The sequence below is a fragment of the Sciurus carolinensis genome, chromosome 8 (assembly GCF_902686445.1).
Source record: "Sciurus carolinensis chromosome 8, mSciCar1.2, whole genome shotgun sequence".
NCBI classification, from domain to species: domain Eukaryota; kingdom Metazoa; phylum Chordata; class Mammalia; order Rodentia; family Sciuridae; genus Sciurus; species Sciurus carolinensis.
Genome location: NC_062220.1, coordinates 88808216 through 88829862, shown reverse-complemented (window position 1 = coordinate 88829862; position 21647 = coordinate 88808216). Strand labels below are relative to the sequence as shown.

The 21647-nt window shown below is 43.8% G+C and overlaps 1 protein-coding gene across 3 annotated transcripts in view; it reads left to right on the top strand.

Moving 5' to 3' along the window:
- The window catches only part of Scrn1 (secernin 1), a 59765-nt gene extending 40688 nt beyond the window's left edge, over positions 1-19077 (top strand). For all 3 annotated transcript variants that reach the window (XM_047562321.1, XM_047562320.1, XM_047562322.1), the window contains 4 exons: positions 2536-2730; positions 6227-6392; positions 15346-15526; positions 17312-19077. In XM_047562321.1, coding sequence (XP_047418277.1) covers positions 2536-2730; positions 6227-6392; positions 15346-15526; positions 17312-17470 — 701 coding nt within the window. In that variant the 3' untranslated portion in view covers positions 17471-19077. The remainder of the gene's footprint in view (positions 1-2535; positions 2731-6226; positions 6393-15345; positions 15527-17311) is intronic.
- Positions 19078-21647: the final 2570 nt, after the last annotated feature.

Here is a 21647-nt window from a genome sequence, read left to right as displayed (position 1 = left end):
TTTTTCAACCTAATTTACCAGTTAATCAGAAATGATGTTGGGGTGAAACCTGTTTGCCTTAGGGGTGAATGGAGCTAAATCTGACCTGAGTTAGAAGCAGAGCTGGCACAGTAATTGGAAGTCAAGCTTGTTTGCTGTGCACAAAATCCAGTCATCAGGGCTTCTCTGGATGATGGACACGTTGAACTCCTTACAGAGTTGCCCCATAGAGGCAGAGAAATCTGGACTGTGGTTTCCTGGTCAAACTGTGTGAAGGCTGAGTCTGCCCGGATAAGGGAGTGGCATTTCCTTATTCCCATAAGGAAATCGAATGGGTTAGGGGTCCCATCAGCAACCACGAGGAATTTCTCCACCCTCTGTGCCTAGTAGGGAGCCAGCAGGTCCTATGTCCACTTTGCCCAGCTCTTTCAGTATTTTTAAAACAAAGGCAACGTGTGTGGCCCATCAGGTCTCCACCTCTCCCTCAGTGCAGGAACTTTGAACTTCTTTCTATAAAACCCTTCTGTTTTAGTCAGTTATTTTGCTGCTGTGACTAAATGACCTGCCAGCACAACTGTAAAGGAGGAAAGGTTTATTTGAGGGCTCATGGTTTCAGAGGTCTTAGTGCATAGAAGGCTGGCTCCATTCCTCAGGGCTCAAGGTAAGGCTGAGCATCATGGTGGGAGAGGGTGGTGGAGGGAAGCAGAGAGAGACTCCACTTTCCAGATACAAAATGTATACCCAATAGCCAAACCTCAATTCCCACCTCCTCCAGCCACACCCTACCACTGATTGGGTTAAGACTCTTACAACCCAATTATATCTCCTCTGAATCTTCCTGCATTGTCTCACATGTGAGCTTTTGGGGACACCTCACATCCAAACCATAACACCTCCTAAGATGATGTTTTCCTACTGAATGGTTCAAAGCAGTCATATTGCTTTTAAGTAGGATCAAAGATATTTTGATCAATAGCTGCATTTCAAAAGCTGAGCCCCTTCAAAATATAGCTTAAAAAATCCATCTCCACAAAATGAATGTTGTCTTTCAGCAAACATTTAAATTTAAAAATACACAACCATTTCTTGGACTCATCGATTTCATGTCCTCTGATCCCAGCAGCAGTGTGATCGATTGCAGTAGGATTAATGCACTCTGTTCTCCAAATGGTGATTCTTAAAAGCAAATGTCTACTATAAATTAGCCTGCTAGGAAAGTAACATCTGTGGAGTTGTTTACAAGAGCTTTTTTAAAAAAATAACTTAGTATGAATGATATAAAAATCACCAGTTTAGGCTAACATAATTTTTAAAAATCCCTAAATTATTTATAATTGGACATTTGTGGTACCCTCTGAAAAAATAAATGGAAAAGGACCAGTGCCTATCAGCCAGGAGTGCTTATTTTGAAAGTGTCAATCAGTGAAGCAAACATTTTGGGAGTACTCAGCCCAGCACTGATCCTGCCTCTAGGGACTGGGTTTCAGGAAGTTATGACCGTATAGCAGATTAGAGTTTAGACCGACTTGCTTTCTCCCACATTGTTATCCAAGAATTTGGAAGCTCAGCATGCTCCTTGGGAGCAGCAACTATGAATGGGCCTTTTACACTATCCCCAATAACTTAGCATTTGCACTCTGAACAGCATCTTGAAGCTTGAAGGCCAAGTCGCTCTCTGTGTGTTTGCAGCTTAGGCTGCAAATACAGAAATGGAGGAAACAGAGCAAGGCTGCCAGTTGGGAGGATTTCTCACCTAACCCTCATTCATTAAGGGAGAGTATAGTCAGAGGGCAGGCCTTTCTGATTCTGAGTTCATTTAGCTATGCACTTATTTATGAGAAAAAGAATTTCCATAGATTTTTCACACAGACACACATATGTTTACAAGTACATTCCCTTGCCTTTTTTTTTTTTTTTTGTACCAAGGATTGATACTAGTACTTTATTAGATTTTTTTATTTATTTAAATTTTGAGACAGGTCTCACTCAGTTGCTTACAGTCTTGCCAATCTTTCTAAGTTGCTGAGGCTGGCTTTGAACCTGAGATCCTCCTGTCTCAGCCTCCCGAGCTGCTTGGATTATAGGCATGTGCCACTGAGTCCAGCCATTCCCTTGTTTTGAAATGATTTATTATCATTGCCACATGTTTTTCTAAATGTTGAAAAATTTTGAACAAAGAAGTATCTGGGGAGGGGGAATCTGTGGATGCTACAGAGCATCTCTGTGGAGAAAATTTTAAGTCTTGTTAGCACTACCTCTTTGAAAGAACCTTTCACTTCTCTTGTAGGTAATGCACACTTGTGTTTACTTAGAAGGAAGGGCCTTGTGTATTTTGTTTTGACTGTGAATTTCAGAGCAATAAAGTTGTTACTCATTTAAAATTTGATGATGCCGCTCAGGACTGGTGGAACTAGAAAGAGAACCAAGGATTGTGTTTCTCACTTCAAAATTTGAATTGATTCCTTCCTGTAAAGTCAGTATTCCAGGGAAGGATTCTCTATGAATTTCCATATCATGATTAAGTCTTCCTACGGGTACTTGCTTTACACTCTGCAGAGGGAGTGAAGTGCATCTGCAATCAGCTTTCCCTCACTACGAAGATGGACGCGGAACATCCTGAACTCAGGACTTACGCTCAGAGTCAAGGCTGGTGGACGGGAGAGGACGAGTTCAATTTTTCCCAGATTTTTTCTCCAGCGGATGACCATCTAGACTGCTGTGCAGGCAAAGACAGCTTAGAAAAGCAAGAAGGTGAGTTGGTCTGCCCCTTACCATCCCTCTTCTCACACTTGGCTTATAGCTATTGAGGAGCACGAGTCTGGGTTTGGAATGGTGAGCAAAGAGGAGAGGGTGAAGGATAGACTTTAGATGTAAAGACCAACTTGTACCAAAATTCCCCTAGCAAGGAGGCAACTTGCACTTATCGTTACACAATGCTTTCTTGCCCATGGAGGTCCTTATTTTATTGATGTTATTTCTCCTTTGAACATTGATGTTATCGTGTGGTCTTTTGTGATACTTATTGCACGTAAGTATACTCCTTATAGCTCAGTTATATATTTGGATTATTTGCCCCTCATATTTTCTGCTTTCTCAGCCCCATTGGTCTGCTGGGCCTTGATGGCAGGGGTGTTATCTTTTACTCATCTGAGGATCCTCTTTGATGCTTGCATAGTCCTTGGTTCTATGAACCTTTGTTGAGTAGAGTTGTCTTGAATCCTCTTCATAAACCCTCTCTCTGCCACCCAGTTACTGACTTAATCAGAATCCATATTTAGGTAAGTGTGGTGATTAGATAGCTTATCATTTTTGTGCCTGAGAAGAAACTTTTCCAAAACACCCACATTGGTCACCTTTTATATTTCCTAGTTGTACATATATTTTGACAGTCAAACTTTTGATCAGTTAGAACTGATGTCAGCAAATTTATATCCTGCGGCAGCTACCTGTTTTTGTAAATGAAATTTAACTAGAACACAGTCACACTATGTTAATCATCTTTTTGTCACTGTGACAAAATACCTGAGATAAACAACTTATAAGGAGGAAAGATTTATTTTGGCTTGTAGTTTCAGAAGTTTCAGTCCATGGTCAGTTGGCTCCTGTATTAGTCAGGGTTCTCTAGAGGAACAGAATCAACAGGAAGTATGATTATAAAAAGGGGGATTTATTAGATTGGCTTACAGAACCAGAAGCTGGATAGTCCAAAATGGCCGTCTGCAGCTAGAGAACTGGAGGAACCAGCAGCGGTGCAGTACAAGACATGGAAGCCCCGGAACAAGAAGGATCAACAGGTATCAACCCTGGTCCAAGACCAAGGCTTCTGGAAATTCCATGGAGAATCCCTAGCAGCATCCACTTTGGAAGAGTGACAAAGGGAGAGTATGATATCCTCAGACAATCAAAGCAGCGATCAAGAACCCATTCAAGAAGAGCCGAGCTTGCATCTGCATCTGCTTTCTTGTTCTTCCAGCTTTTATTCCATCCTATTGGGTGATGCTGCCCACGCTTAGGGAAAGTCTCCACTTCTGTTCACTTTCCCACATTCCAGTCATTCCTAGACACACCCTCATGGACATACCAGGAGGCCTCTTAATCATTGGCATCTCTTAATCCAATCAAGTTGACAATTTAAATTAACCATTATAGCTCTGTTGCTTTTGGTGTTGCTTTTGTTGGTGTGAGAGCACATCGATGTGAGAGCACATGGCAAGTGCTCACCTCATGGCAGCTAGGAAATGCTTGTGTGTTGCGTGTGTTGATGGGGCAGTCATGACAGGGGAGGGGTCAGGGTCTCAATATCCTTTTCAGGGCATGCCCTCAGTGATCTAATTTCTTTCCATGAGGCCCCACTTCCTAAAGGTTCCACCACCTCCCAATAACACTGCAGGCTGGAAACCAAGCCCTCAACACAAGGGCCTTTGGGGACATTCAAGATCCAAGCTAGAGCGCACACCAGTTTTTTATGTACTGTTTATAGACATAAATGATACATGACTTCATGCTGTAATGGTGAATATGAGCCATTGTAATAGGGAAGTTAAAATGAGATCATATGGTCCATAAACCTAAAATAATATCTATTTGGTCCTTCAAGAAAGTTTCTTGTTCTCTAATCTTGAAAAAAACTATAGGGCTTTTGCTGTGAAACTTAAGTAATATATTCTGAATAGGAAGGTAAGAAAGTATTCATTTTAAAATGGGAATCAGAAAAAGAAATTCTAAAGATTTTTAATTAAATCAAAACTAGCTTGATAAAAGTTATTAAGTAGTTCTTACCAAAACAGCATCCTTCAATCTGATGAAACTTCTGGTTATAGGAAACCTCCAGGTTATAGGTATAGGAAATGCAAAGGAGAGAGAAACATCTTCAGTAACACCCGGGGGATACCATCTGCAAGTCCAGCCTGTTTGAAACTCTCCGGGAAGAATGACCTGATTTCTATGACAAATAAGGTGCAAGAAGAGAAATCAAGAGGCAGGGATTAAAATATTCAAGAGATATTGCCAACCTGTTGGATTCCGATTCAAATCCTACACCAGGATGGAGATGTAGCAGAGTGGTAGAGCCCATGCTTAGCTTTCGTTCTCACGACCCTGGGGTCCAACTCCAGCCCTGCAACCCCCACAACGAACAAATGAAAAACTCCAAATTAATACCTTCTTTTTGAGTAAGAAAGTTTGAACACTGGATAGTTAAAAAATTAAAAATCAAAGACATTTAAAATATTTTTAGTTGTGACATGTTGTAAATAGAGATTTATAAAGAGGATAGGCATTGCACTTGCAAATTCTCTTCCTGTTTGACGTTTTGATTCCATCTTCGGGAACACGAACTGAAGTAGTATTTTAATGAATTATAACCAGAGGGGAATATGTGGATGTGGGATCTCATATATGCAAGTATTTTTTTTTTTGAGGGGGGTACCAGGAATTGAACCCAGGGGTACTTAACCACTGAACCATATCCCCAGCTCCTTTCTTATATTTTATTTAGAGACAGGACTTTGCTAAGTTGCTTAGGGCCTTGCTAAGTTCTGAGCCTGGCTTTGAACTCTCAATCCTCCTGCCTCTGCTTCTCAAGCCACTGGGATTATAGGCATGTGTCACCACACCCATTTCAAGGACTTGTTTATTCATTCATCCGAATTCAGAGACAATAATCTTAAAGCCTCCAAATATTCTAAATGCCTCTCTCTGTGTGTATATTTTTGACTACAGAGAGGTTTTTCTCCAAATTTAGTATTGACCCCAAACAGCACTAGCTTGGGTGTCTGTGTCCAGACTGAATACACTTCCTTATGGATATATATTGAGTTACTGTACTAGATAAGGCATAGCTAAATGCTGTAAGAGAGATACTCCAAATTAATGGGGCATGAAGAAAATGGAAGTTCTTCCTTTCCCATATTATAGTCCAGATATATATGGAGAGTTTAGGACTGGACTTCCATTTGTGGTCTGATTTGGTATCTTCCAGCTAGCAAGAAGGGAGAAAAGTGAAAGAAAAGGATGTGGATGTGACCAGAAAGTTGCACACACCATTTCTACTGACCTCCCATTTCGTCAGAATTGACCACATGACCAGACCTAGTCACAAAGAAAGCTGGGGAATATATTCTGTCATTGGGTAGTTATGTTCCCAGCTTTAATTTGAGGAACTTATTAATTAAAAAAAGGAGTGAATGGGTTTTGGTTAGCAACCTGCCACAGTTACATTCCTGCTTTCCATATCTCTTTTTTCCAGAAAGCATCACTGTACAGACAATGATTGACATCTTACGGGACAAAGCCAGTGGAGTCTGCATAGACTCTGAATCTTTCCTCACCACAGCCAGTATAGTATCTGTCCTGCCTCAGAACAGAAGCTCACCGTGCATTCACTACTTCACTGGGACCCCAGATCCTTCCAGGTTTGTTCAAGACACAGTCACAGAGTCAGAAAGCATGTACATCCCTTGGAAGCTCATTCGTCAGTGTGTTCATGCTGGCCGTGTCTTCCTCAGGGGTCGCTCAGTCACAGTTTTCAGTCAGTTTCCATGTGGGTAGGGTAGCACAGGAGCTGTGAATAAGTGAAGTGCTTAGTCACATAGTATTTATTGCAATCACAGAACTGTGTTTAAATTCATCAGGTAGTTACTGAGTATGTGTAATGGGTCAAACATTGTGCTATAGATGAGGGATACAGAAATGAGCAAAAGACAGTGAGAGGGACAGAGAGAAAGAGGAATAGCCAAGACTTATCAAAAGAACAGTTCCTGTGAGTTATTGGACAGAATGGTCCAGAGGTGATACAGATTGAAGCAACTTTAATTAAAACATTGTGTTTTAGGAGGTTGCTTTCTTCCCAAATACTTCAGCAAAAAGACAATATTGTACAATGGTTATAAGAACACAGCCTCTAGAATGATCAGTCAGGATTTCGAATCCCACTTCTGTCACCTAGTAGCTGCATAAGCTACTTAGCCTCCCTAAGCTCCCGTTCCTATAACTGTGCAGTGGGAATAATACTAGCCCCTACCTTTACATGCTTGTTGGGAAGACCACATGAGGTGATCCCAGTAAGGACATGATAGGCTTAACTATTGTTAATGAAGGTTATCTCTGATCTACCCCCTTTAATGTTCAGTTGTGTATACCACCGGTCACATCATTAGTAGCTTAGAAGTGATCATTCAGTGCCTTCCAACTCCATTCACTATTACAGTAGCTTGTGGGGGGGGGGGGTTGGAAAACACAGATGCCTTGACCCAAACCTCTTGTATCAGAATCTTCAAGGTGGACCTTGAATCTGTCAGGTAAGTCCGATTCTCAGCATGAAAAACTCCAGAAGATTGACTGCTTCACTCAGTTCTCTGGTGTTTTCAGGTGTTTTGTTGGCTAAGAACTATTATCATTTTTTGAATGTCAGTTATTAAACCTTTGAATTCACTTCCACAAAGAATCTGCTGCTGTTAAATTTCATTCCTTTTGCAGCTGAAAATATTTATTCTCCTCTTGTCTCAGGAATGTAAGACAAGGATTGTGTCTAGCAAAGGACTCTTTCTTTTTTCTTTCTCTCTCTCTCTCGCCTTTCTTCTTTTTCTCTTTCCTTCCTTCTTTCTCTCTTTCTCTTAGATGACTCAGGGGAAGAGGGAAGCACATCTTCTGACCCTTTAGCCTCATTTTTTTTTTTTTTTTTTTTTTTTTTTTTTGCGGTGCTGGGGATCGAACCCAGGACCTTGTGCTTGCAAGGCAAGCACTCTACCGACTGAGCTATCTTCCCAGCCCTTAGCCTCATTTTTTAAACTATTGCCAATATCAGTAGAACCTTCTAACAAGATAGACGATTGAATTTAGTGTAAACTGAATTTAAATTTTTCATTTGCTCAACACAAACTTGTTAAGTACTACTGCATACCAAATATTGTGCTTGTTCAGTACTAGGAATGAGATGTGTAGAAGGAAAGAGGTGCACAGATGTGGTGGTGCAGGGAAGAACTTCACAGAGGAGTGGTGAGCCCTGTGGGACAAGTGAGAGTTTATTAGGTACAAAAAGCAGGAATAGCATTCTGGGTAGAAGAACTGCATGTGCAAAGGTACAGAAGCATGAAGGTTCATAACACAGGCTGATGGACGTGCTTCTTCTTGTAGATGAGACCTGAGATCAGGTTACTGTCTCTTCCTCCTCCATAAACAAGTCCAGCCGCCCTCATGTGGTCCCTACACTGGCCTCTAACAGTGAGCCTCAACCATTCTGCAGTGTTCTGGCAACCTCTCTGGGTGCTCCTCCTCTTTGATCCCAACTGCTTTCTCTTGGGTTGATCTCCCAGTTCTGAACCCTTGGTTCCATGGGCCCACCTTCCACCCACAACTTGGTTCCAGATTTGGGACTTCTGCCTCCCTCCCGGCTGACAGACTGACCTGTTTTCTCCCTTAGCACCAATGTCTCAGAGGTGTCTTGTGAGGGCTCTACTGGTCTACGGGGTACATGAGAGCATTTGGGTTCTATTTCGAAGCATCTGGAATGTTCTGCTAAAGTATTTGGACATTATTCTTTCGGAAACATGAGTTGATTGGACTGAACCAACCCCCTCTTGTCTCTGATGTCTCAGATACTTGCTTTAACTCTACTTAGGATCCAGGGCTTTGTGTTGTCAGGACACGAATATACAGGAATTTTATTTCCCAGGCTGAAGTACAGGGCTTAATCTAATTACAGAAATGGGCTATTTCTCAAATAACCTTCTGATATTTAACATGGAAAATTTCAAGTAATTCAAAAAGAAAATTATTCATGGTTAAATTAATTGAAAAGACCTTGTAGAAGATTAAGGCCCTTCTGGAAGACATTCATTTTTATCTTCCCTGGTTAAATGGGCTGTGTCTCCTACCGTGACTGTAGAACTGTCATAGGTTATTTTTTTCCCTATTCAACATTTCGATGTTTCTGTGTAATTGGGCATGTTCAACATTGTGCATTTTGTCGGCAGAAGCATAATTACCTACTCTTAGGTTTTTAGGTAGTAACATTTTGAGGAGGTCTTAGCTGACTCCTGCCAGTGCTAAAAATGTAAGAGAGACATTTCAGGGAGATAGTTTCAAAGTAGTGGACTTGCAGAAGATTAGATCAAGAGCAAGACTGTTTTGTTTATCCTTCCCAGTTAATATCAGAACCATGATCTTCTATTATTCTGTCTCCTTGGACACGTCTCTGTCCTTTGCTCACAGTATAGATCTTTTTCTTGAAATGACTTACTCCCATGTCTACTTTTCCCCTCCTCCTTTTCTGTTTCCTTTTTATTTTTGGGGGGAGGGGAAGGTTACTGGGGATTGAACTCAGGAGCACTCACCACTGAGTCCCATCCCCATTCCAATTTTGTATTTTATTTAGAGACAGGGTCTCACTGAGTTGCTTAGGGCCTTGCTAAATTGCTGAGGTTGGCTTTGAACTCTCGATCCTCCCGCTTCAGCTTCCTGCGCCACTGGGATTACAGGTGTGTGTTACCACACATGGCTCTGCTTCCTTCTTATTATGTACCAAATACCTTGCAAGTTTGAGAGTTGGAAAGATATACAAAACTTGGAGTTTGAATGATTGAGGGACAGGAAAAGTTATTGAATCAGCTTTATAGAGAAGACACACCCCATCATTCTCCATCATATTCATATTCTCTTGGGTCAGTTGGTGCCTTGATCACTAATACAGTGACACTGAGAGAATGTAGTATACTGGTTCTGACCTTTGGAAGCCATTGTATAGGAAGCCAGTACTTGTGGGAGTTTTGTTGATGTGAAGAACTGGGAGAGAGAATACTCAGAGAGGTGGCTTGCCATTTTGAGACAGTGTAAGAGGTAGCGTCTTAGAGTGTGCTCCAGGCAAGGAGAGCTGATCATGTTCCGTGATGCCACCGTTAGCTTGAAATGGGTCACAGAGGGAGTATTTATACCAAAGAATTCAACAAAAAACACCATAAATCTTATTTTTTTCAGAGATGCAGTTGTCAGACCAGCACAGCACTGAGAGGTCCTCACTTATTAATAATCAAAGATACAGGATTGGTAAATCGAAAGGGTTAGAAAAGGTAACTTAACCTACTTTAACTGGTGGCAGGCGTGGTGGTGGCGGGCGTCTCCCCTCCCTCCCTCTCTTTCCCTCTGACTTTTCTTTGTTTCATTGTCTTCTCCCGGTGCACTCACCTTGAGAGGCTAAATCAGATGGGCGAAGACTGTTTCATCTGGATCTTTCCAATGTTAGCTACAGGGAGTGCCTTTTTGTTATGGAAGAAAACACTGGGAGGCTGGGGCAGCCTAGTTCAGCCTTGGCAGCCACACGGGGCATGACCTGCAGATAGACAGAGGGTACCTGAGAGCCCAGTGCAGATGGCTCCCTCCCCTCCTTTCATTCTGAATTTTTCCCATGCTGCTTCTCTCTCCACCCTCCACTTTTGACTTTCCAAACCTCTCAAGCTTCTGGATGCAACTCACCATTGCCAAGGTTATCTTATGCTCCAAAAAATTCTCTAAAATTCTCTTCACTGACAGGTTTTGCTCTCAGCCAGGTATGACTCTGACAATATGATTCAAATGATGTATTGTCACACTAGAGCTGGAATGGCCCAGAGATGAACCACTCAGAGGGACACCTGCATGTTATGGGAAACCAGTTATTACAAACTCCTTCCATAGGGTATAGCAGATTCATCTGAGTGGGAGCCTATATTTTTCCTTCAGTGACTATTGACCCTCAGTGGATTTGCAGGGATTCTGGTTTACACAACCAGCCTAGTTTTGTTGCTTGGCGAGTGTCCGCATCTTCAGCAAGAACAGAGCCACATTTGCAGCTACAAGAGTTGACTGACTGCAGATGATAAAATCCCAAGTCCCAGAACACAAAAAGTCCTTCTTTTTTGCAGTAGCACAATGCATATGAAAAACATCAATAGTAATATATAAGGGTGGGAGGTGGTGGGGAAAACAGACTTTGGATTTGGAAGGTCTGAGTTTAGTTGTAGATCTGCTACTTTTTAGAAATGTGATTTTGGACAAAGCACTAAGTTTCTGTGAACCTCTTGTGAGTTGCAAGTTCACGTATAAAATGGGACAGAAGTTTTTACCCCGTGTGTTCACTGCTGTATCCCTAGTGCTGGTGACTACTGGTTGGGTTCAACCCATATTTGCTGAATGAAGGAAGGATGAATTCGTGAAGAGCAGAGCTGTTGGACACAAATGCGGACACTTTGAAAATTGTGCTATGCTGTAAAATATTAGGGATTTTCATCATAATTTTGGTGTTCTTCCAAATGAGAAAAATTATGGGAAAACAGATTTTTTTTTTAACACTGGTTTGGTGCATCCTTTGAAAGGTTCTGGAAGGAAAAATAGGCAGATAAGGCAAAGGTGCCATCAGTGGAGATGTTTCTTGACTGGGTTCAAAGTGTCACACAAAGCTAAACTTCGGCACATCTCTGAGTCAGATCTTGTAAAACCGTGCTGTGCTGGGTGTCATGAGACTGTGTGCCTCAGACCTCAGACCTGTCTCATTGAGAGCTGAAGGTGACATGAACATGGCTCCCTTTAATGTTGCTTATGATCTCGTTGGCTTGAGTGTCCCTCGCTAGAGTCTCTTTAAAGTAGCTCCCCTGGTTCAAACCTCCTCATAAACCAGTCCTATGACGCCCTTGGCCATTGGAAGCACTTTCTCCCTTTGAACTTAACATCTTATATTCATGTCAAACTCTACTGTGGAGGGACTGAGTGACAAGATGAGCTCCCGAATAGGTGACCTTTCTGAAGATCATTCTCAGAGTCAGCCCTGTGGACAGAAGCACAGTGAGCTTTCTGGAGCCCTCTCTGCTGTGTCCCACCTTAGGGCCAACCACAGGACCCTTTGGGTTACTCCACATACGATGAAGTGGGCCTCTTCCTGGAAAGGTGGCTAGGAGGAGTGGCCACCACCCGGTTTTAGCTTTGACACTAGTTGGATATGTGACCTTGGTCAAGTCATTTTCTGGGTCGTCAGTTGCCATACATCTAAGTGGAATCAAAGAGGCTGTCATCTGAGGTTCAAGTTGGGAACATGCCAGAGTAGCTCCTTATTGATGTGGATTTTTAAAAAAAATTTGTTAATGATGTCTTTTTAAAAATAACTTTATTTTTTATATGGTGCTAAGGATTGAACCCAGTGGCTCACACGTGCTAGGCAAGCGCTCTACCACTGAGCCACAATCCCAGCTGATGTATTTGGATTTTTAATATGATTTTCAATAAGGATTGGAAAGAAGTCACAATGTTTGGAGCCACAGAGTTAGCCATGTTCCCCTTTTGGGGATACAGTACATAGGCACGAATGATCAAACCTGAATTACAGATAATCTCCAAGTTCTCATTGAAATTCATACTAATATTATTGCAGTTTATTATCAACAATCATTTTATTACTTATTCTGTAATAATTTTATTTAAAAATTTTATTATTTGTATAATTTACTGAATCTCAAAAATTCTTCCTTCAAACACCTTGACAAATGTATGCCTTGTATTTTTAGCAGTTGAGGATGCAGACTTCCTTATGGACTTTGAAAAAAGTTTTTGGAAAGTTTTGGCTGCTTAAAATATTATGGGCACCTGCTTATATTTTTATTTTTAAGATAGAACTGATAGATGGGAGGGCTGAACATACAGTAAGTACCTCTTATTTTAGAAAAGCTGCTAGACATTGTCATTAATTAAACTAATCTCCATATTCCAGTGAGCATGGACTGGGTTTGAAATTCTATCAAACAGAGCATTCTGATTCTTTACTACCAGTATCCTATATATTGGGTACAGAAGACCATGACTGTGGGGGACATGAACTTGAAGTTGGAGCCCCAAGTTCATAGGTCTCATGATATAGAAGCTGGAAGGGACCACAGGGATCACTTTAGTCTGGGTGAGCGCTGGAAAAGGTAAACATCAGCTCCCAGCTGGTCAGAGGCAGCAAGAGTACTCATGTCCCCATTCCTGTCCCAGTTTCGTTCTTTGCCCCACCTGTTATAAGGCAGCTCAGTCCAGCAGGTGCTGCCAAGATGTCTCCTTCCAGCCCCTGTGGCAGGCAGGGTTCTCCCTTGAGGTCAGTGTGTCAGAAGAGACACATGGTTAGCCAGGCACTGGGTTCCAGAAATGACAAGGCAGGAGAGAGGCGGTCACTCCCACTCCAGCTTTAAATGCTAGAGAACAAAGGTGCTGTGGGAGCCTGTAAGGAGCGTGTCACAGGTGAACATCATCGTGGCCTGGGGTGGGGAGACAGGGGACTCCTCTCCAAGGCGCCCCCTGTAGCCCAGGCTTAGTGGGCTCTGCTGGAGCCTGCAACTCCCTTGGCTGCTGGTGCTGGGGCCTGCACCACTGCAGAGCACCATGCCCCGGGGAGCCACGCTGTCACTAACTCTGCCCAGTGCAGAGCCCTGGGCCCGAGTAGGTGCGGACTGAATGGGCTTGGGACCAGGCCTCCAGGCCCCTGTTGGCAGAAGAGTCTCTCTGCCAGCCAAGGAGCCCACTCACCATTGTGTGCCAACTCCTGTGTGGTGGTCACTGGCTTTTCAGAACACCCCTAGTGCTGTCTTGTCCTGCAGGATTGGATAGGACTCTTGCTTGTTGTGATGTCGCTGTGTTGTTCTAGACCAGAGGTACCCAGAGACAGCTCTGGATGCCCTTTTAAACTGGGCACACTCTTTCTCCCCCTTCCCAGGTAATTAGAATTGGTTTAGATAGTTTGAAGTTTTGCATTAATTCATTTTTCATATCCAACAGTCAGTAAAAGGGAAAAGGAGCAATCTGTTTCCAAGAGGCCGTAGGAGGTGGAAGTGTGTCTTCCCTCTGTGTAAGTAGCTTCCCTATGCCTTGGGTGACTTCTTTGATGGTGGCTAGGGAGGGATGTGCCTTGATCCTGACATACCTTGTGTTTGCCAGCATTAGGACTGAGGAGGGGACCATTCTCCCATACGTACGATATGTATGCATATCACGTGCAGAGGCTGACAGAGTCCTTGACAGGCATCCTTAACTAGTACCACTTACTCCATCACCTTGGGGTGCAAATTCTCATTGCCTTTGACATTCAGGTTCATTTAGATGTTGTGACCAGTGTCTGTGCTCTCTCAAGCCCTTTTGCATGGTCACCTCAGGGAACTAACATGGAGGTTACTTCCTACTACCTTCTCTGCTGTGCTTCTCAGACTTGGATGTTCTGAATCCCAGGGATCTTGTTAAAATGCAGATTCTGCTTCAGCAGAATTATATTTGGGGGAGCAAAAGTAACCGATCCCCCATCCTTTTTAGATCATGGTGCACATGAAAGTATTTGCAGGACCCAATGGCAAGGTTGCTCTGGCTACCTCGCATCCCATACACCTCCGGGCTGAGGGAGTCAACATCCAAGCTCACTTCCAACCCAGTGGAAATTCCTTAGACTGGGACAAGGTGTATCCACGGAGGGGAGAAGAAAAGTCCAACTGATAAATGGATCACACGTGGGATGTGCGTGTGATTATTGTTACTGCAGGCGCTGCCTCACGGCTCCACTGACATCAGGGTGCCCTCGCATCCTGCAGTGCCCATACCTACCAGCAGTGCCCCTCTGCCCAGCAGTGTCTTCTCTGAGTGTGGAGAGGGGAGAACAAGTCTCCTTCCCAGTGCTAATCAGCTGTGGCACTGGCCTGGAATACCAGGCCACACTCAGCTCTTGACATGCCTGGCTCTCTTGGTGGGGGTGTGTGTGATGACTTGTGAGAGACATACACAAGGGTACTCACACATGCACGCCTGCATGCAGCAATGTGCCCCAAGACACATCTGTCTGCCAGAAGAGCTAGATCAAAGAGTAAAGAGGTTTCAGCCCCCGACTAAGTCCAGCACCTGCTTCCCTACAACTGGACTTCTGCTTCTCTGCAGATGTCCCCTCGGGGTCTCCAGGAACTTCTGCTTCATCTCTCTTAATCTGCCCCCTCCTTGAGACTGTGAGAGATATTACAAAGATTTTTCAGTGAGAATCTCAAAGCCAAAAGATCCTTCCTTTCCAGAAGAGAAAGGGGCAGACCTTTTGTCTCAAATGGATGGCCCATTCCACCCTTTTACCTGAACACCATGCATCTCTTTTTGCCTCACTTTATACAACTGAAAGAGTCCTCTCAAGTGCTCTTTCCAGGACAGAAAAGTCTGCTTTGGTATCTCCTCTCTGTAAATAGAAAAATTTGCAACTTGTAAATGGCAGTTAGTTTTATTAAAATAGCTACTAAAAGCTGCACGTACACGCACCACGCATTGGCTCTGAAAATGATTGCTGAATTAAAAGACAGTCTCTGGATATCCTCACGCCCCAAGCTCAGGCTGGCTCTCCTCTCTCTCCAGGTCCATTTTCAAGCCTTTCATCTTTGTTGATGATGTAAAACTCGTTCCCAAAGCACAGTCTCCCTGTTTTGGGGACGAAGACCCTGCTAAAAAGGAACCTCGGTTCCAGGAGAAACCTGACCGCCGGCATGAGCTCTACAAGGCCCACGAGTGGGCACGTGCTGTCATCGAGAGTGACCAGGTGAGCCTGGGTGAGGGTCTGGGGTGGGGGTGGCGAGGTCATGAAGGAAGGAGGCAGAGAGGCTCTTAGCCTCCTCTCCTGCTTGGAAGGTCTCCAGAAGGCCAGCTTCCCCAGGCCTTCCTAGAACGCTGGTGTTCATTTTCCTGCCCAGTCTCTTGAAGCCAAGTAAAACAAAGCCTCTACTTTTGATGTTCTGGAACTCAGTGGGCTAAGAATCTCTCTTTCTCATTTACTGTTGACTTAGAAGGAATAGAGATGTGCAGTTCTAGAAGGGAAAACTGCTTCTGTGCTTTCTAAAAATTCGTTGCAAACTTTTAGGGCTGGAAGCCATGCTTGATTGGCAGTGCTTTATTTAAAGATGCAATCATTTGTCATTTCCAAAAGTAATTCTCCAAAAACATTCTGGAGATGGTTGGTGGTGGTGGTTGCATGACAGTGTAAATGTACTAACTTTTATATTGGGTCTCTTTTTCTATACTACCAATATTATTTAGAAAAAGATTTTCAAATTCCCTGTTTTTTTCTCTTTCTTTCTTTCTTTCTTTTTCTTTCTTTTTTTTTTTTTTTCCCCAGGGATTAAACCAGTGGCTCTTAACCACTGAGCTCTGAGCCACATTCCCCACCCCCGCCACCGCTTTGCTAAATTGCTGAGGCTGTCTTTGAACCTGTGATCCTCCTACCTCAGCCTCCCAAGCCACTGGGATTACAGGCATGTGGGACCATGCCTGGCTAAGTTCCCAGGTTTTTTTAAAAAAGTACTTTTTTAAGGTGAAACTTTTTCTATCATCAAAGCTTAGTCAGTAAAGTTTCTGACAGGGCTTATTTTCTAAGTGGATGACAGTGAGCCCCAGGTAGACTCAAAATGTCACTGACTGGTATCTGATTTTGTGGCTATCGAGCAATGAGAATGTAGGGGTAGATAGGACTGTGTGTTCAGATGAACCCATGAGATTAGTGAGTTTTGAAATTTAGAAATGACTAGGGTTGAGTCAGGAAGTAGTGGATGAGTAAGGAGAGTGGTTCTCTTCTCACTTCTAGGATTAACTAGGCAAATGAAAGCTTTCACTGTCACCCACTGTGAATGAGAGAGTCCTACTTGGAAAAAGAGCTCTTACCATCTCAGAAAAAGAGTGGCCAGGGGATAGACATTCATTGAGCATTAAACATCTTTGCAGCATATCTGCTATCTCCCAGCCATTGGATGGCACCAGTAAGCCCAATTCCTGCTCCTTAGGAGATCATAATTGAATGGGGGACACAGCCATGTGGGAAGCCATCACAAGACAGAAGATGGCAGCCATGGCAGGAGCAAAGACACCGTCCAGTGGGGTCCAGAGGGAAGGCCTCCCAGGGAGGTCTGAAGATGGGCACAAGTTGCCCAGGTGTTGACGAAGGGAAGGACCTACTAGAAGGCAGAGTCACTTGTACCATGGGAAGAAGTATTATGGGATAGAGGAGTGCAGTTGATTCAGTCTGGCTGAAGAAGAGGAAGAGGTTAGGCAAGAGGGCAGGCCACAAGACCTCCAATTTCACCAGGGCCTTCCCTGAATGCCAGTCAGGAGTCTGGATTTTATCGTGAAGGCATTGAGGAGCTATGTAAGTGTTCTGAGCAGGCTAGTGACAGAGCCACATTCTAGAACAGTCCTTGTGGCAGTGGTTTAGGAATGGATCAGAGTGGGCGAATGGGACTGTGAGCAGGAAGTCAGCTGAACCCCCGGGGCTCCATGTCCACGACCAGGATCCCCACTGTTTTGCTGACTGTGACGTGGCCATGTCCTTCCTCAGGAGCAGGGTCGAGTGCTGAGGAAGACCATGCTGGAGCTGGAGAAGCAAGGCCTGGAAGCCATGGAAGAAATCCTGAGCAGTCCCGAGCCCCCAGACCCCGCCGAGGTGGGGGACCTTTTCTATGACTGTGTTGACACAGAGATTAAGTTCTTTAAGTGAAGTAAGCATTCCCTTTCCCCTTCTTATTTAAAACTTCCCACCTGACTAAATTACCAGCAAAACAAACCACTCTCCTGTTTGAGTAAAATGAGAAAGTTATCAGGTGGTCTCCTTTTCTGAAGCCAGATCCAACTGTTACCTTGTCTCTCTAAATGTCCCCTTCTCAGTCGTTGTAGGTCCCCTTCCTTTGCTATGTAACATGTATCCCCCTTGCCTCTCGTTCAGTTGTGTGACAAATTGTGGATCTGAAGCTGCTATTCTTGTATTTCAGTGACAATGGACACATTAGCCTTTTGCAGGACTAGAGTTCATGGAGCCTTGAAAGACAGGCTCCACAGTGCTGAGTTGGTGGGAAAAGCAAGCTCTTTTGAAGTCTTAGTCTTTCAGTACCCATTTCTTCCAGGTTGACAAAAGGTGTTTGTCTGCCCACACAGGCTCCTGTGTGTGGACTGGAGGGAGAACTGCCCTGACTGCCCTTCACTTGGGCACATGCCTGTGTACACTACACTTTCCACAGGTGTTCCCTGGGGAACAAAGCCAATGGGAGGGAATAAAGGGGCCTCTAAGCAGCCCCAGCTCTGTCACAGTGCCCATGATCCCCAAAGGGCAGATTGCATGTGTTGTACTCGCGTATGGTGAACCCAGCTCTGCGTCATGTGCAGGAGGCTGGGCAGCCCTGTTAGCCAGAGCCTACACCTTAGAGATGCAGGAAGCCATGCCAGTGACCTCAAAGGATCGCCAAGTGAGTCTCCCCAAAGGCATGCTGCTCTCCCTACAGAGTGGTGCACCCACCATGTACGCGTGGCCTTGTGTAGGGACGACTCCTGGTCTAGTTACCAACATCTAATCCAGGATTCATTCAGTGGACCTGCGGCACAGTCCCACCCCATACAACTGTGACTCTCAGCTAATGAGGGAAAGAAAAGGAAAAAAAACTTGACTGTTTAGATTGCAGTTGAAGTCGCTGGAATTCGAGCAGTTGCTACTTTATCTCAGCAGAGAGACTCTAATTAAGCTGATCTGCTTCCAACATCATATCCACATAAAGGATTTGACCCACTATAGAGCATAGAAAAGCATGCGAGGAAGACCAGGTGGGCTCTGGAGTGGGCATTCAGAGGGCAAGAAGGTGACAGACAGATACAAGAGCACTTTTCTGCAGGGTCACAGTCCAACCCCAACCCTCCTGCCCAGCCTGTCAGAATCTGTTGTGTCTGAAGCAGGTGACCTCCTGGATCTTCCCCCTTAGTCCTCATGCCCTGCAGTTTCTTCCAGACGGTAGTGGAAGTGGGTGGGAGGTGGTGGAGCTTACCTACATTTATTGAAACTCTTCTGCAACTCCTGAAATGGCAAGGGGACAGAGATGACTGATAGGAGTGTGTGTGAATAGGGCAGCCAGTGGGAGAGTGCCATTTGGGCCCAATAATGCTTCATCATCCTTGATATGATTCTAGCAAATGGGAATATTGAATCAGTAGACTTGGAAATGACTCGATTAGTCATTCCTCAGCAGCTATGTCCATGAGGGATGGAAGAGATACAGCCTCTCATTATGTGGTTGGGAATGTCAAGGATCAGAGATTTTTAATGATTTTCTTTTCCTTTTTTTTTTTTTTTTTTTTTTTTTTTTGTGCTGGGGATGGAACCTGCAGCCTTGAGCATGCGAGGCAAACACTCTCAAGCACTCTCTACCACTGAGCCTTGTCCTCAACCTCAGAAGTTTTATGGGAACCAATCTTTTCTTTCTACCAACTCTCCTTTAAGAGTGTGGTTATAGATTTGCCTGAATTTTCCGTTCAGCAGTTTTGTAAATTCTGTATGTAAAATCACTAACTGCAGATGGGAAGACTGTTTCAGCTGACAAAAATTATGGCAGCTAGTAGTGGTGGCTTGTAGTGTAGGTTTGACTTGGGCTTTCACTGTTGATGAATTGAGGGTCTCCTCTTAGATGGAGTGGCCATTGTAGAACTGTCTGTAGCTGCTAAGGGTGAAAAGGATAGAGTTCGAGAATGATGTAGGCACCTATCCCTTCCAAAGTCTACCTGACGAGTGGTTATTTAAAACAAGGTGTTGCAGAAAGCCTCTCTTTCAATGCATGGTCTCACCTGCACATCTTAGGAAACATTTTATCAGACCTGACCTGTCTGAGATAGTCGAGGTGATACAGGATTTGATTGAAGTCTAGTGCAAATACACCAAGACCTTCTTTCATTACTATGACCCAGGTCACAGATGACCCTAGCAACTTGATGTCATTACCCAGCCAGTCATGCAGTGGGGGAACAGTGGCTACTTCTGTTTTGGACATAGCAGGGAAGGGCCAACTGTACATCAGCCACAGCTGTAATGTTGCATCTTACCACTAGAGGGCGTGCACGTCCTCTGTGTGGGGCCTGGTGCCTCCCATCAGGCAATGGAGGTGGTATGTGAACAGTCAAACCCGATTAGCAGTGCTCAGGTTCTTTGTGCATTTGGGAAGGGTGGGAAAAGACAATGAGAGCAAGGAATCTGTTGATGTGGCTGTACTCACGTTTAGTGACACCAGTCAGAAATATGTTGTTGAATTTTGAGTAGGTTGTTGTAGGGGGAATGTTTGCTTTTAAATGTTCTTAAAAGATTTTGCTTTGGAAGAATGCTTAGTACATGGATAATTTCTTTTCCAGGGATTGCTTTTCTGAAGGCTATATAGGGAAAATGAATATTCAAGATGAAATGTGAAACTAATGTTTAAAGGTCACCGTGTGTAAATAGCTTCCTAAATACCATTTCAATATCTTTTAAGATGGGTGGGGGCACCAGTGCATGCTTTGTGCAGAAAGAAGTCATGGCCATAAAGGACAGAATCTCTCCCCCACCTCCCCTGTAACCTATCATAAGCTAGTTAGTCTTGTCTATTAGGTGGGATTTACCATAGGTGAAGACAGCCCTCAGATCAAGGGCAGACACTCCAGTGAAAGTAAATGAGCAAAGCAGAAATAATAGTGCTTTCATTTTTGGAGGTGACTTGAACCTTAGGTAGAATAAGGACGTAATCAAAATCATGGAGATTCATTAGTGCCCTGTAATGTAAGACCCGGTGTTATTATTAGGAGCTACCCTACAAGCTAACAGTAGGTGTATACCTCTTAGATCTTAGCAGCGAAGTTCCTTTACTATTGGGTGAGTCATTAGGTATAAAATGTAATTGTCGACCAGGCAGATGACTGTGTGTCCTAACAACCCACCTCAGTACAGGTGACACATAGCTCTGAATGACAGCAGGGAAGTCAGGTGGGACCCTGTGTCTGTCATGAGGTCTGTATTCCTTTATTGGAGAGGTCTTCAGCTGAGCTCTTAGCTTTAGGAAGCACAGGGAGAAGAAAGTGAGGGGACCCACTTCACTGGCACACTCTCATGGAGGGGGACAAGTAGCAGGCCACATGCCCGCTGTCCCAGTTCTGTATGCTTCCTGTAGCTGTGACATTTCATTCCACACAGTCCTAAGTCCCCACTCCCCTCCTAAGGTTTGTGTCAAAATGTGCTTTATCTGATTGACGCCAAACATCTTGAGATATCACATGCAGAATTCTTGTGGGAACCAATACATACATGTTTGCAATCATGTTGTGAGAGTTTAAATGTGTTAGCTGGAAAATGCTACTGGCAGGGAATAATAAAAAGAAAGTCTTTGTTTCTTGTGGTGGGAACTGACCATGTAGTCTTAACAGTCTTTTGTACAAATATCTACAAACCAGGTAATGTCCCCTTATCCAGTGCTTGCCCTTGGGATTGTCTCTAAATGCATCAAGCATACAATAAAAAAAATACTGAAGTTAATGTCTAGTGGCCTCTTCTGTCTTGTGTTTCATGAACAAATGCTGGCATCAGTCACAACACAGAAAATGTATGGAAGGGGATGTTTTCTGCAGGAGATCTTCAGAAAAACCAATCAGTTCAGCAGTTTCCTGTAATTAGGTACCATTCTTTGGATAAATTCACTTTTTAAAAATAAACAAAATTACAGTGAGAAATCAAGTCACACCCATCAGGATTGCAACTTAAAAAAAAGTAACGGGTGTTGATGAGGTTGTGAAGCAACAGGATCCTTTGTACACTATTGATGGGAATGCAGGATGGTGTATCCATTGTACAAAATGGTACAGAGGTTGCTAAAAGTCTTTTTTAAAAAGTGACTGCC